Source organism: Rhipicephalus microplus, chromosome 2 (assembly GCF_043290135.1).
Source record: "Rhipicephalus microplus isolate Deutch F79 chromosome 2, USDA_Rmic, whole genome shotgun sequence".
NCBI classification, from domain to species: Eukaryota; Metazoa; Arthropoda; class Arachnida; order Ixodida; family Ixodidae; genus Rhipicephalus; species Rhipicephalus microplus.
Window position 1 is genome coordinate 208,919,643 of NC_134701.1, and position 15,574 is coordinate 208,935,216.

The window sequence follows — 15,574 nt, forward strand, 5'->3', positions numbered from 1 at the left end:
GTGCATGTGCTTATAGGCAGAAATTCGTAGTTGTGATCAGTTGTAAACTACGCAGCTCTGTCCTTATCCATAGTTTAATCATGTTTGCGCTTGAGAATGACGTCGGGTAGCCTACAAGCAGCAAGGCGTGCAAAAGAAATCCGCAATATGTATTTTGCAGCTCGTGCGAGTTGTATGAACATTATCGATAAGGGAGACAAACTCAAGGAATTTGGAAGGTGAATGCTGCTAGAGAGAATAAACGTTTTGGAGGGAGAGGGGACATTTTAGCTTACTGCGTATGGGTGCAAGCAATGACGCTCATTAGGTAAATGGATCTGCCGTTATTACCTGCTCTATTTAACCGATTAATCTTTGGAAGCACACTGGCGCGATTGACTATGCGTCCTTATTCTGCGAAATTTTTTGAAGGTATCTAACCAGCACTACTTTCGCGCCCTCTTTATTAGAGCCCGGATCTTAGTAAAGTGAGCCATAAACAAGGAAGTCATGAGTCGTACGTCTGGCGAAGGGCAAGCCACATCAAACTTTCTTAATATGGCCGTGCAAGGTCAACGTTGTATGGCCGTGTATCAAATAATTGCAAACGGCGAGCTTCGGAGCCAATACCGGCAACGCCCTGTGGCGCGCACTGGCTTGAAAATCACGGATACCAAGATCTTGCGTAGATATGTACGAGGTTGACTTGCGCAATAATAAAAAGCTGGAGAGTCGTGCGCTTTTGGCTAAACAGGGCGTTCAACTGTATTGGTTTCCAAACCAACTAGTTTCAATAGTGTGTATCCTAGAGGTTCATTGTCTACAAGGCAGTAACATGATACCCCTTGAGGGAGGATGCCCTCGGAGCACTATGCTCTGCACCCTAGCATCCTACATATGTTCATTCTATAAAATCCCGCGCTTACCTAAACGTGCGTATCAAGTTTTTTTACACGCTTAATGTATGCAGGGTTTCTCTCCACGCTTACCGATCACGCTTACTAGGAGTGATCAGTGAGCCCCTCTTCGCGCACGGCAGGCGTGACATACGCGACAGTTTTCCAACGCTTATTATAGGTGACCATTACGCACGCTCAAAGTGGATGTCCAGCATGTGTGCAAAAGACGAGAAAGATGGAGTGGGGGCACATTGGTTTCAAGTGATTTTTTCTGTGTGCGGCAGTGGCTAATTTGTCGTCGATTTCCTTTGCCATCACTCCTACATGACTTGAAAGCTACTGAAAACAGATCTCGTGACCGTCCGGATAAGCGATGGTAATCGTTTTAAGATCTCAAGTATTATCCGCGAAGTTCTAAATTTGGTGGGATTAGCAATCATGAGCAGCATCAATAAATTAGAAGAGATTTGTACTGGGGCGTACAAATATCTTGCATGCATCCACCTGCACTCATAGATAGACAGACAGACAGACAGACAGACAGACAGACAGACAGACAGACAGACAGACAGACAGACAGACAGACAGACAGACAGACAGACAGACAGACAGACAGACAGACAGACAGACAGATAGATAGATAGATAGATAGATAGATAGATAGATAGATAGATAGATAGATAGATAGATAGATAGATAGATAGATAGATAGATAGATAGATAGATAGATAGATAGATAGATAGATAGATAGATAGATAGATAGATAGACAGACAGACAGACAGACAGACAGACAGACAGACAGACAGACAGACAGACAGACAGACAGACAGACAGACAGACAGACAGACAGACAGACAGACAGACAGACAGACAGACAGACAGACAGACAGACAGACAGATAGATAGATAGATAGATAGATAGATAGATAGATAGATAGATAGATAGATAGATAGATAGATAGATAGATAGATAGATAGATAGATAGATAGATAGATAGATAGATAGATAGATAGATAGATAGATAGATAGATAGATAGATAGATAGATAGATAGATAGATAGATAGATAGATAGATAGATAGATAGATAGATAGATAGATAGATAGATAGATAGAAGTACTTGAAGTACGCAAAGAAAGGCTTCGAATTTAAAACTGTTTATGTGGTCGAATTTCGGGCCCAGAATTTTGAGCGATGTACGTCACGCCATGTCACCGACACCTCCCCAAAACTTCTCTTCATAGAGTTCCCGCTCAATACAAGTGCTTCTGGCCTGCCGAGCTTATCAGCCAACTAATGACCTGACGTGAGCGGGGCTCTCGTCAGGGGTAGTGCAGTCGAAAATCCAGCGCAATCTCGTGGGAACGTGACACCTGTCAAGAAAAATTACAAGCTCCAACCAGAGGAATCAAGTAATAGATCGCCAACCAGCTGTTCTTTTTGTATTTTTTTTTCGTCCAAAAACAAAAAGCACCCGCAACGAGCAATGTTCTTTCGCAGCAAATCTCACTCGTACAGTACGCTTTTCTCATAAGTCAATTGGTGAAAGTATTTTTAAAAGCGCAGCATTTCTTAGCGAACTTCAGTGACGTTGACCATATCTATCTATCTATCTATCTATCTATCTATCTATCTATCTAACTAACTATCTATCTATCTATCTATCTATCTATCTATCTATCTATCTATCTATTTATTTGTCTGTCTGTCTGTCTGTCTATCTATCTATCTATCTTTCTATCTATTTATCTATATATCTATCTATCTATCAATCGATCGATCGATCTATCTAGCTGCCTACGACTTTTAGCTCTCCTGGACATTTTGGTAATCACATTTATATTAAAAGTGGTATGACCTAGCATCAGACTATGACGAGCACAAGTGACTAGTCATAACATGAAAATCATTACGTACGTGTTTGTGATGAATGTCATGATTTACATGTCTTGGTCTTCCAGCTCTTGCGGTGGTTTCGTTCACGTGACATATTGCAAGACTAGTATGGTAGGACATGACTGCTTGCCGAACATAAGTGACAGGTCCTAACCGGGAAATCATGACATATACGTCATGTAAGTCTTGACTACACGCCTTGTTCATGGTGCGCTCGCGGCCGTTTCGCTAGCTTCACCCATTCCAAATTTGATGTTACGTGACGTAAATGCATTACGAATGTATATGACTGGTGCATACATGATAATTATGACATGTGTGTCATGTAAGAACATGACTACATACCAATCTCATAATGCGCTCGCGGTTGTTTCGCTAGCTTCACGTATACCAAATTTGGTGTTACGTGACGTCAATGGATGATGAAGGTATGTGTTCCTCTGTACGTGGGATCTTCCAGTTTTCTTGTAAAACTAAAGGCGCAAGTGAGTTTACAAGAAAAAGCTGCTTACATGGCAATTTAAAGGAGTTATTTTGCAAAAAAAGGCACCTTTTTTGTGCCACGGCGTAGCAATTAAGGCGATAGCAACAAATTTGAATGTAATGTGAACGATGGCAGGTAGCTCAAAATTTCCAGCGTTCTCCTAAAACACAAAGGACGCACGAGAAGAACACACATGGGACAAGCGCGAGCTAGAAACTGTTACAGCTCAACAGTTAAAGCGCGCTGCTTAAACACAAGAGACGCACGCAATGGACGCACAGGGTACACAGGATGAGCGTGAACTAACAACTGCTGCAGCTTTTACCTCTTTGTGTTGGAGGAGCACGCTTCTTTCGCAAATGCGACCGCTGCATCGAGTGAGGTGACCTTCGTACGCTCCCGTAACTTCAACTTTGCAGTGAAAGCACAAGATGTGCAAGGCGCCCACATCAGGACTTAAGCACGCGCAGAGACTACCGCGCCGTGTAGGGCAATTAACATCAGGTAGAGATGGCACACGCGCACGAGCACCTCAAAGAGCGGGGTGACGACCTTTAAAGCGCTCTTTCCGTACGCTTCACGCTATCTTTCTTTCTGGTGATAAAGAGAGAGTGCTAAAGCACCTTCGAGCTCTTAATACTGCCAGAGGTAAATGTTGTATGTAGGTACATTGCCACTACTACGCTGAAGGGTCTACTCTCCGTGGCTGAGTAGTCGAACCCCACGTGGCGAAGGATTGCACGTTCGTGTCCACAGTTCGAAAAAAAAAGATAATGAATTACTGAATTACTATATATATATATATATATATATATATATATATATATATATATATATATATATATATATATATATATATATATATATATATATATATATATATATATATATATATATAAATGCTGCTCACGGCTGGTTATTTTTTCACCCACTTTTCTGTCTTGTTATTTACATTCCATTGGTTCTAATAACTTCCCCGGTACATTCCTTCGCATTACTGTCTGTTAGATCTCATTTATTGTGTCAAAACACGGAAAAACGAGCCCTTAGGTCTACACTTATTTCCCATATATATATATATATATATATATATATATATATATATATATATATATATATATATATATATATATATATATATATATATGATCTGAAGGCAACGGCAAAATTTAGAGTCGTCATGTAATTCTTATCACCATATCACCATACAAAATTCCGGTGTTCCTCTCCTACCGGGAAAATGGAGGCAAGCGAGCGTGTTCGTACCTGACCTACTTTTCTTCCTGTCTTTCTTCCTTTCTTTCTTTCTTCCTTTTTTTCTTTCCTGTTTTTTCAATTGCTTTGCGTAATGTCCCCTCCTAGCCAGAGAAATCAGAGATTCACTTCAATTGCTACGAGCAACAACGAAGCCCACGTGTTTATATTCGGGCAACAATGACATGTAGCGAATTTGAATGAAAACTCGCGTCGGCAAGAAAAATACTGGGAGATCACGTTATCCAGAAATGGCTGTTTAATAGCAGTCGATGGCAGATTTTTCACATTCGCATGCAACTAGACGACTATGCCACTTTGCCAAACGTTGCCCCAAATAGCACACCTGGTTCGTTGATTTTGCCTCTCATGGCTTCAATCTTCCTTAGAGTTCTGCCTCGTTTGAATTACGCTCATTAGTAACTTTGTACTGCCTCCTCCCTAAAGTTACCATGAACCACCTCAAGCTAGGCGAAACAAGGCGTCGTTAACGCAAAGGACCCCATTCGTCAGTTCTGCCCTGATCTTGTACAGATGCACCCACGTGTTCTTAGTAATCCTTGTAAATAAAGGGTCATATGGCTTTATTGCCACTTTCACACGACGCATGCATCGCGCTGCAATGCAAGTCCTCAACTTTGCGGGCAAGACATGAAACCAGGGATACACGCAGCCATTTTATAAACGAGGGGAGCGATAGAAAATGCACTACATGCATTATGGTCATCTTTGGCTTAACTATACGTATCTTTACCGGGGAGTCGTTATAAGCGTCTCTGCGATAAAAGATGATGTGAAAGCACCCTTGCATGTGCGCGCAATTAAAAAATAAGGGATGGTACAGGAGAGAGGAATAGACTTACAAGCCAAAAGTGACCGCATTCCTTTGCCTTACCTTCTAAAAAAAAGCATCGTACCAATGTCGGTGGTCTTAAGGAAAGCGCAGTTACTTGAGGACTTCATTAATAGAAATCACTTAGAGAAATATATAATAAAGGTAAAGCAAACATAGAGAGACACGTTGACAGGTAAAGGGAGATTATCGTTTTTAGAGAAACATTTTTTACGACTTCCAGAATATCCCATGAGGCAGCACCTCATAGTCGGTGCCTCACGTCGCTAAATCTTCCTTGAACATGCGTTTTACCATTTATATTTTGTGTCATGGCAAAAATAAAAACAAAAAATAACAGTCCATAATGGTGCGTTAAAGTGAAACGAGGGAGGCTGTCATCAACTTTTGACTTGGACAGCGTCTTTCTCTCTGGCGCTTTCTTCCTTTTGCTCTTTCTTTCTTTCCTTTCTTTTGTTTCTTTTTTCTTTGTTTCTTTCCTTCCTTCCTTGCTTCCTTCTTTCGCTCCTTATTTTTTCCTTTCTTTGTGCCTTGAAGATAAAGCCGGAGGACATGTCCACATACGTTCTGCTCAGCGTTTCAGTTTCTTGCTGATGCACTTCCTCCAACCAATGAGGATAAGATGGCCGTTCTCCTGTTCCACGTAAACCGGGTCGCCGTTCACCTTTCACGACCTTTTGTGGCTACAACATAAGATGTCCCTGTGAATGGGCTTGGACGCTCACATCCTTTCACCGTTTGGGGATGGTCGCGTACTTTAAAACTAGTATTTTTTAATATCTTTTTTTTTGTCTAGTCACTAGAATATTTTCTTTTTAATCCTACGCAATTCAAGCTGCTTTTCTTCTTCCACATTTTGTAACGATGACGCAGTGACGTTCTCGTCATAACTATGCGTGATGATCGGGCAATTATCACGTAGTGCAGTGCCATCATCTCAGTTTACGACGATAAAGAACGTCGGATACTACTGCTTAAATCACATACGCCTCCATATGGGATGTGTTTTGAACACCTGTGCCAATATAGGTGAAATTGAAAACGTTTTTATTTGTTAATCGGTAAAGTTTGCCTGTCTTCTATTGAGGTGGATATGGCACACACCATTTGACCTTTTGTATTTAGTCAACGCGCATAGGGATTCAAATAATTACTCTAGACCCAGACGGCTTCAATATTAGCCTATTAAAATGTTGAAATTTTAGACGACCATATACTGTACAGGCCTAGTGGCATGAATTCAAAGAACAGTTCACTTCCTGCATTTTCAGCTCAAAGCAAACTAATGTTAATTAATGACACATGAATGAAATTGTGGCTTAAAAATGTACATTTGTACAGAACAGACCGCTCTCGCATACAAGTCACATTGTATCGAACTCATTTTTCAAATATGCGCTAGAGACGTGTCAGTCTATATATCATATTTTCATATTGTGTCGAACTCGTATCTTCAATGGGTGGTTCCGACGTGTCAGTCTATGTATCATATTGTCATATTGTATTGAACTTGTGTCTGAAATGCGCGGTTGAGACATGTCAACCTATGTTAGCCTTCCCTCTCTACAGGGTGTTGCATTGTGATGCTGCGAAAGTTCTACATCGCCTTTAAGCGCAACCTGCATCTTTCAAGTACATTTCTAGTGAAGCTAACAATATGTAAAATCTGTTCAGCTCAGTTACAGCCTAATTTTCGCACCAGGATGACCACGCTGCAGTGTTTCTGCACCAGAGTTCAAATGTAATCTTGACTTCAGCATACGTCGCACCAAACTGGCACGAGATCCTACAATACTTATTAATATTTGCAAGCGTACCTATGGCATATCGCATAACGCTTAGTCAATTATATTGTTATAATTGAAGTTTCTTTCAGTTGAATCCGCTCTAATGGCTTTGCAGAACGTACTAATCGGCATGCAGCATCGATTTACTGCGAGCAGTCAGTGCACAGTATAACTTATCGCGTTTGCAACAGGCGCACAATTAAACTCAATTTACATAAACAAGTTCAGCCCTCAGAATTCTCCAGCTCATTCCATATAATCCACTGCTATCGACTTCCACAGGGTGCAGAATGCTTACAATTAATACGGTCTGTGTCCTCCGGTTTCCTTACCTGCACGCTCAGTGAATATAGGCATCAGACGTCATAGTATCGAAATTTCCAATTAACTGTCGTGTGGCCAATAATACATCGTGTGGCCATAACAACGTTGGCTACGCTGCATGACTCTAACCGTGAGAAAAGCCTCCTTACCTTGAAATATCGCATCTCGCATTAAGGAAGTCAACCTTTTGCAGGTGGCATAGACGTTATCGGCAGACCTATAGTGGTTATTGGTTTTTGTTCTTTTTGTTTTGTTTTTGTTTGCCTGTTGAAACAATGCATCATGACCATCTTAAAATCTTCGTCCGCCAAACAGTACCTTTCTACTTTACACCCATTTCGAAGTCATATCTTCAACAAGCAGACGCGCACTTTTTTTTTACTTTCGTACCTTTCCCTTCCTTTACACCTTCTCTATTCTGTGTCAGTAAAATGTAGCAATTGTGCTTTATAATTTTCTTCTTACTTATCAGTCTCAAGCATTACGACAGTGTGTGTTGGCAATACAATTGAAACTCAACCAAAGCGAGCTAAGCCACAGGTATCAAGTTTCACAGTATCATATGCAATAATGCGATGTTTGGATTCATGTGGCTTCGGCATCTTTTGTCTACTTCGGTCTCTCCTGTCGCAGCCCAAGCGTGTCTCGCTTGTTCATCGTTACAAAAAAAAAGCCCTGATCACCTTCGCTGTAAGCTCTATGTGCTTATGGACTGCCGCCACATTTCTTTATCCTTGTATAAGGGCTATGTCAGCGAAAATTATTGCTAACTGGGTAACCTCAAGACCAATGACCAAGAGATGGAGGTTCATAATTACACCACCAATTCATTTGAAGATTTGTTCAGCTTATGTATTCCTTCTCGGTGATGCTTCCCGCAACTTGAAAACAAGGTGGCTTGATTTCACAAGGTAACAATATTGCCGCTCGAGTCATATAAATCAGGAGCGTATTAGTGTCTATGCTCACATTGAATCATGGGCGCTGAATATTTTGTCTCCCTCGGCTTGTCAACTTTAAAGAGCCGTAATCGATACTATAGTTATGTGATATTGCTGTATGTGCTATCAGACGTTGTGTAGAAAGAGAGAGACAGAGAAATGTTTACTGTGGCACAAAAGCTCGGAGGTAGGCCTGAATGCATTTTCTAGCCTGCAACTTAGCATAAGGAAAATGAAGTGGGTAAAAAAAATAGCTGTGAGATGGTGTTGATTAGCTAGTAAAGTGGCCATAAAGCAAAACCTTGAAAGTTCAAATCAATTTATAGAGTCTTGTCGAGTTCTGTATCACGTAAAAATTTGTCCAGTGCTTTCAGAAGCTACTGACGCAGCCTTGTGATTTATCAATGATGAGCCGAAAGCCTCGTTAGTGCCACAAAACTCTGACTTGCCTTCAGGAGTGAGAATGGACACGTTGTTTTTCATGCAAACAATCGTACACCCATATATCCTCCCTTAACCATATGGAACTCCCAAAGCTCAGTTCCGAGTCTTTTTTTTTTTCGTATGAACATAATTTACGTCCTGCTGCTTTTCATCGATCAAAAGACATGGTGATGACGAAACCTTGAAGATATTGCATTTTCTGTATGTTTACGTAAATATTTGTATCATTATACAGTTTCTCGTCGTCATCGTCGTTGTTGTTGTTGCTGTTGTCGTCGTCATCATCGAAATACCGTAGTGTTCCATTTATTTATCACATCCTAAAAGTATGGAACCATGCACATAGCAAAATGTTTCTCTCAAGCAATTGGTCGACACGTGATAGGACGCTCGTAAAGTGCACTTCTTTTGCGAATCACTAGGCTACAAATTTGACTAAATCAATGCTATGCATTCTCGCTCATGTCATTCGTTGAACGACGAGCATCAAATGCCGAATGCAATTACCATTGACGTTTCCTTGCCCCATTTCTTTTTTATCTCGGTTGATATAAGCCGATGAAAGCTCCTTCATTCACTGACCACTTCCCTCGGAAAACACTGCGACCGCGGCAGGTCTGATCCCGATCGACCCCAAGGAAGGAGGACGGGTGCGTTGGTGACCCACGGCGAATGGTCGTTGCTAGGCGAACGCAGGAAACAAATGCTCATCCGTGGCCCAGCTTTGAAACGTAGAGCACGCAAGCGAAGCCACCGGCAAATTAGGTGAAGCGAAAGATACGGCGCAGGCCAATCGGGTGAAGACAAGTGCAGAACACGTTCGTTCGTTCGTTCGTTCGTTCGTTCGTTCGTTCGTTCGTTCGTTCGTTCGTTCGTTCGTTCGTTCGTCCGTCCGTTCGTTCGTTCGTCCATCCATCTGTCCGTCCGTCCGGCCGTCCAGCCGTCCGTTCGTTCGTTTGTGCGTTCGTTCGTTCATTCGTTTGTTCATTCCATCATAGGGTTTCCTAAAATTAACTATAGGGACTCTGGCACTGAGATCGTTCAGCGACCATGGGAATGATGGGTAGTACACAGATTTGCCTAGTCTTCGTGCTTGCTGCTTTCGAACGCACTTGTGTTTTGTTTCGTGCGGCGTTTCGCTTTTGTTTTGAATGAAATAACAAACCATTGTGAACTTCATGGCCTGATTCAAATTGGTGAGTCTAAAAGGTTAAGGTTGTAAAGTGCGACTACATATCATTTACTGGTTGAACATATTTTAACAAAGCGCACGATTACGCCGACAAAAGAGAAGAAGGTACCATCCGCAGCACTTATTCTCTTGCGTCCGCGCAGTCATGCGCTGTGTTGAAATATGTTCAAGCACTGTCACCAACTGTCCGAGCTTGTAATCATTTACCGATTGTCGTTTCGTGACAAAGCAGCTTCAAGCCACGCGAAGCCAAATGGAGCCAGAAAAACGAAGATGAGACAAATCTGTGCACTGCCTGATATAAACGATGTTCTGCGCAAAGAAGGACATGGCATTAGCTTTCCTTTCAAGAAGATGTTTGCACTTTATTGAAGATGCATCTCAGACCATGGTTCAAGTAACTTCTCTACTGTGAGGGCCATCTGTCCAAACTTGCTGGTTTGTTCATTAATTTTTCTCTTTCATTGGCGTACCTAACGCATTGCAAAAGAATATGATGAACACGTTCATCTTCGTGAAAAGAAGAGAAAAAGCGAGCCCCGCAACTGTCTGCACCTAAGTGCAACACATCAGCAGTAGTTCACGAGGGAATGAAATTAGCAGGAATTCAAATGGATAGAGCGAGAAGCAAAGATTAAGAAAAAACTAAGTATTGGGACACAGTTGACAGAGTCCGATGACGGGGTACCACTTGACGAGAGCTACGCTGGCACCAGGAGATCGCGGGTGACACAACCGTTCAGCACGCAATCCGGCAAGCTAGGCAAAGTGAGCGCGATGCTGTGGCACTGACGGGGATGAAAAAGATGGAAATTATGGTTTCTTTTTCAAGGCAAGAGCTTTAGATGTCTCGTTGTGAGGGTTATTAAGCGAAACACAAGAATGATGTGACACAAAAACTTGAGCAACCCACGTAACCAATCACATTATGTTGTGACGCCACTCAAAGACCATGAAACCCAATTTTCGCTCATAATCTGTGTGATGTGGGTTAACCCTTGTATGTTTGCAAACAAGCTGGAGAAATTTCAGTGCGTTTTATTTGAGACCTAGTTTATAACAACTATCTTTATAACACGTCAGCAGCCCCAGAGTCTGGAAACACTGGCGCACACGCAAGCCGTGCTGTTACAAGCTGCTTTTTGCGAGCGTCTGTGTTCTAGCTCACGATTTTGTTTCGTTGGAGCTATTTCAGCTTTCGATTGCCAGCCTCGCATCTTAAATAAAAAAATCTGCAATGGCTAAAACTTAAGCTCCCAAGACAGCCAACTCTTTGCTGTCTCCGTAACATCGTAACATCTGTTCCTATCAGGGAGGTTCCTACGCATTGCGTGAAGTCTGTCAGTCTCGCTCTCTCTCTCTCTCTCTCTGTGTGTGCGTGTGTGTGTGTGTGTGTGTGTGTGTGTGTCGCTTTGATATGCTGTGCTTTTTTTATTTTTTGATCATGTGAATTGTAAGAACTTTGCCGTAGTTCGCGTTTCAGAATGCCTTTCGTTTTGTGTATACCACTAGAGCCCGTTTGTGGGGCTGACGCGTGTTTTCATTCATTACAAGGCATAAGGTGGCGTGACCCAGCTAATACTTCTTGTGCCTAGAGAAATGTCCGGCCAGACTGGGTAGGAAATTTTTGCAGCGGATATCAACAACACCGACAATGACAACGCGCCTGCGCCATGAGTCACCAGGTGCTTGTCCCAGCATTTTCATCGTTGAGTGAATCTCCGCTTGCACCTGTCCTGATTGCTGTAACGCTAGACCTTAAGTATTCGTTTAGTTATGTACGTATTGAAAGCTGCCTCAGTATGCAGTAATTGTTCGCTCCTACACAAAGAAACAATAAAAAACGTCCGTATTCTCTCGTTTCAGTATGGATTCGTCCACTGTGCCCTGGAAGATATGGTGCGCACGAAGCATGGAATAGACGCCTGGGAAAAGATATTGTGAGTACATATTTTCTGAAATAGGAAAAACTGGAGTCGCCCATTGGCAGCATTGACAACATTGCAAAGAAATGTTCAAAGCACAACTCCATTTCACAGTAAGCTTGCATAATATACATGTGGTTTAAAAAGCTAACCACTCCTTCTTGTATGTTTGGATAAAGTGGTTAACAATTAAGAGTACTTAGTAATCTACTATGGGAGAGCTAAAAGCCGTCCCATGGTCCGTATAACTATGAACCCACAGCAACTCCTCAAACTGTCAGTGCTATTTCTTCTTTGCTTGCCTAAACCAGGATATGGGGCATGTCATAGTAGAGTACTCGGTAATAGTTCTGGCCACCCTCAAGTTTCTTAAGCTGCATCTCCAACCAAAGTGCACAGGTGTTGCTGCATTTCGTCTTGCCTTTTCTTTCTTTCTTTTGATAAATTTCTTCAGCTGTAAGGCTTCGTTTTTGATAAAATACTAAGGCTATTCTTGTAAATTTCATTGCTAAACAAGTCGACGGATGACAAGTTCTTTTCATTGGCAAACCTTTGCCCACGTTGCAGTTTTTCACTGACCTTTTCTTTCAATGTTATTCATAGCGATACAGGCAGGAAGCATGTGTATAATTCGTTCTGCTACTGACTCAATAGCGCTCACATAGGCAGCAATTTCAGTAGAAGCTGTGTCTGGGGCCGTACACATCAGATTTAGGGCCGTACACATCAGAGGTCCAAACAAACAATGAAAGCCGTTCAATACTTCTTTCGGGACAATGGTATTTGGGCAAAATACTATCATTTAAGCACCACGTGTCCGTTATGCTGGCGCGTGTCAAGCATCAGCGAACCCTATTACAAACAAAACTTACCGATTAAATTATTACAAGGATCAATCTTCATTATTTTTTACCCATATTGTCACACCAAATGAAAGGGAGTGGCAGTGGCGACATTCCCTCCTCATATTTGTAGTTAAATATAAATAGAAGGAACCTACTCGTTTCGTATCAAACCTGAAGCACTATAGCATTGTCCGTGATTCACGACCGCAAAATTTTGTGCTTAACTGTGCACTCAAGGGCTTTTTTGCTCAAACTTTATCAAAGTGAGGTTAAACAGCTTTTCTTTTCAAAGCTACATAAACAAGTACAACCGTTGATGCACAAAAGGGCGACATCACCCAAGGCAAAGACCCGATTACTTCTATAAATAATCCAAGTTTGCAAACGAACTCTTCCGAAGCGAAACACTCGGCACGCTCGGGCAAGCTGGTGAACTTGCAAAAGAGCACTTCCTGATTGGATGCAATCTATAAATGGAATATTTCGGTAATGTGCACCGGAGGCCGTGCAGTGACCGCACCAGCTGTATCGACTTCACGAGTACAAATGAGGTGCTCTCGACATTCTCATAATAAGTGTTTTACTGCATATTTGTAATACAACAGGCAGTCCCTTTGAGTTTTTTTTTTTATGTTGTGACCTCGTAATGTTCTGCGTAACATGTACACCCATTTAAGTACGAGCGACAGGAAAACGAAGCTTGAGCAACGATTTCACTTTACAGTTTTATGAGATTATGTTGGCTGTAGTTCGCGAATCTTTAGTTTTTATTCATGAGGACTGTTTGCACGATGCTGAGTCAACTTTTCTTTTTGCCTTTTTGCAATGAAATTTTAGAAAGCCGGTTGCCTTGATAAAGAGTGATGCGAAAAGCAGTTGTTTGACGCGACCACACTATATACATTTGTCACTTTTCAAAGTGTTGCAGGGCTAACATTTGTAATGTCATGACGCACTAACCTTCCCTCTGTTCACTTCTGACTTATGTTAGAGATTGTATTATGTGTATCTCCCATGGCGACAGAGCTATTGCGGCGGGCCACATCAGTGCATTCTGCGTCGCCTGTCGGCGACTCTCTTACGTGGTGCTCTTACGATACGTGCACGTTATGGCACTTGTTCTCCCACTAACAAGGTGGGAAGCAGTCACCTATAGGCCGATCCCGCAGTCAGTAGAGCCTCCTTTACTAACGTCTTCCCATATAAAACGTATGAAAGCTTTTTTAAAGAAAATCAGCAACAGGCCCCAGTGCAGGCCATGTCCATCTGCGAAAGGTGACTTGTAACGCTTACTGTTGCGCAAGTATACAGGCCACCTTTACGAAATCAAATATGCGTGAGAGTACAAGGGTATGAGAGGAAACACGCAAGGACACAACGCGCACGAAATGTGGAGCTGTTTATGGGAGTGGTTCATCGTAATCCGCGAACCAAAAACTATATCGCAAGGCTGACGACTTGGTTAGTGGGTAAGGTTTCATTATGGTTGAAGCAGTGCAAACAACACTCTTCGCGCCTCCTTTTATCGTCCGCGTGTGCACTGTATAAACCATAATAGAAAACTATCACCGTCGTAAAACTGGACATGCTATCTTCGTCGTCTTCTTTCTATTAGTCATTTTTTATATCTGCTGCTGTCCTCCCAAAATACGAGCGCCAGTTTGTCCGACCCCGTCTGGAATAACTCTAATGGGCTAGAGCGAGAAAGAGATAGGAAGAGAGAAAAACTCGGCAGCAAAAAAAAACAGAGAGAGAGAGAAAGAAAGAAAGAAGAAGCGAGAAAGGACAGAAAAACATAGAAAGACAACAGAAGAAAGAAATAGATAGAAAAAAGAAAGAGAAAATAGAGACGGCCGCCCTGCTCTGTACTTTATTCATGCATCGCACAACTGGTGTGAGGATGACTTCATTGTTTTATCAACACTGTCGACATTTCGCGTTTGCTACCCTTATTTTTTTCACTGTTTACACCATGTTTCTGAAATCACCAGGCATTATCATTTTGCTTTCTTTTTGTAGAGCATTTTACTCGGTTTCACAGTTTCACTAACGTTAAACGAAAGGTAGACCAATTGAGCCATGTGGTTTCAAAAGCTGAACAATTTAAATGCCGAGTACTATATTTTACGCTATTGTCTTAAATATAGAAGCTTCTTGGTGGCAATTTTCGTTCAATAAAAACTGAAACGTAAGCAAGAACACAGACAGAAAATATTAGACTTGTTTTCATTCTCTGAAATCCCAAACGAGAAAGAAAATAGCCTTTTGCTGAAGCGACCCTTATTCGGAATATTATATGAAGTGGTGTCTGTGACGGGCGTGTTCAGGAAGACATTTAATTTTCACAACGACCCAAGCAAAGCATTTTTATTCTCTCCACGTCGGCACGCTCAGAAACCGCGTACATGCCAGATAATGGAGGAGTAGATATTGATCCAGCTTTCTTTTTAAACATGCTACGTTAAAGCCAGACGAAGGAGATGCACGCGCGTGCATGGATGAAGGGGAGCTTATATTTAAATTGAACAGTAATTGGAAAGTGACAGGGGATTTCTTGAACGACAAGAAACTCGCGATCTAATTAGTTCGTCGCGACTAATCTTCTTTTGAACAAGTGTGGGAACACTATGGTATACGTTGAAAAATAGTAAGGGCATATTAAAGCTGTACAATTGATCTAAAGAGGTTGATTATTCTTATTCCATGCAGTTTCTTAGTGTGATGTGCGTAGTCTTGTATAATGAAATGG

General features: G+C 41.8%; 1 protein-coding gene across 1 annotated transcript in view; it reads left to right on the forward strand.

Annotated features, from left to right (window-relative positions):
* LOC119169585 (guanylate cyclase soluble subunit beta-1) overlaps nucleotides 1-15,574 on the forward strand; it is a 189,564-nt gene that overhangs the window by 78,290 nt on the left and 95,700 nt on the right. Inside the window, exon 2 of the mRNA XM_075875140.1 lies at nucleotides 11,922-11,995. Coding sequence (XP_075731255.1) covers nucleotides 11,922-11,995 — 74 coding nt within the window. The remainder of the gene's footprint in view (nucleotides 1-11,921; nucleotides 11,996-15,574) is intronic.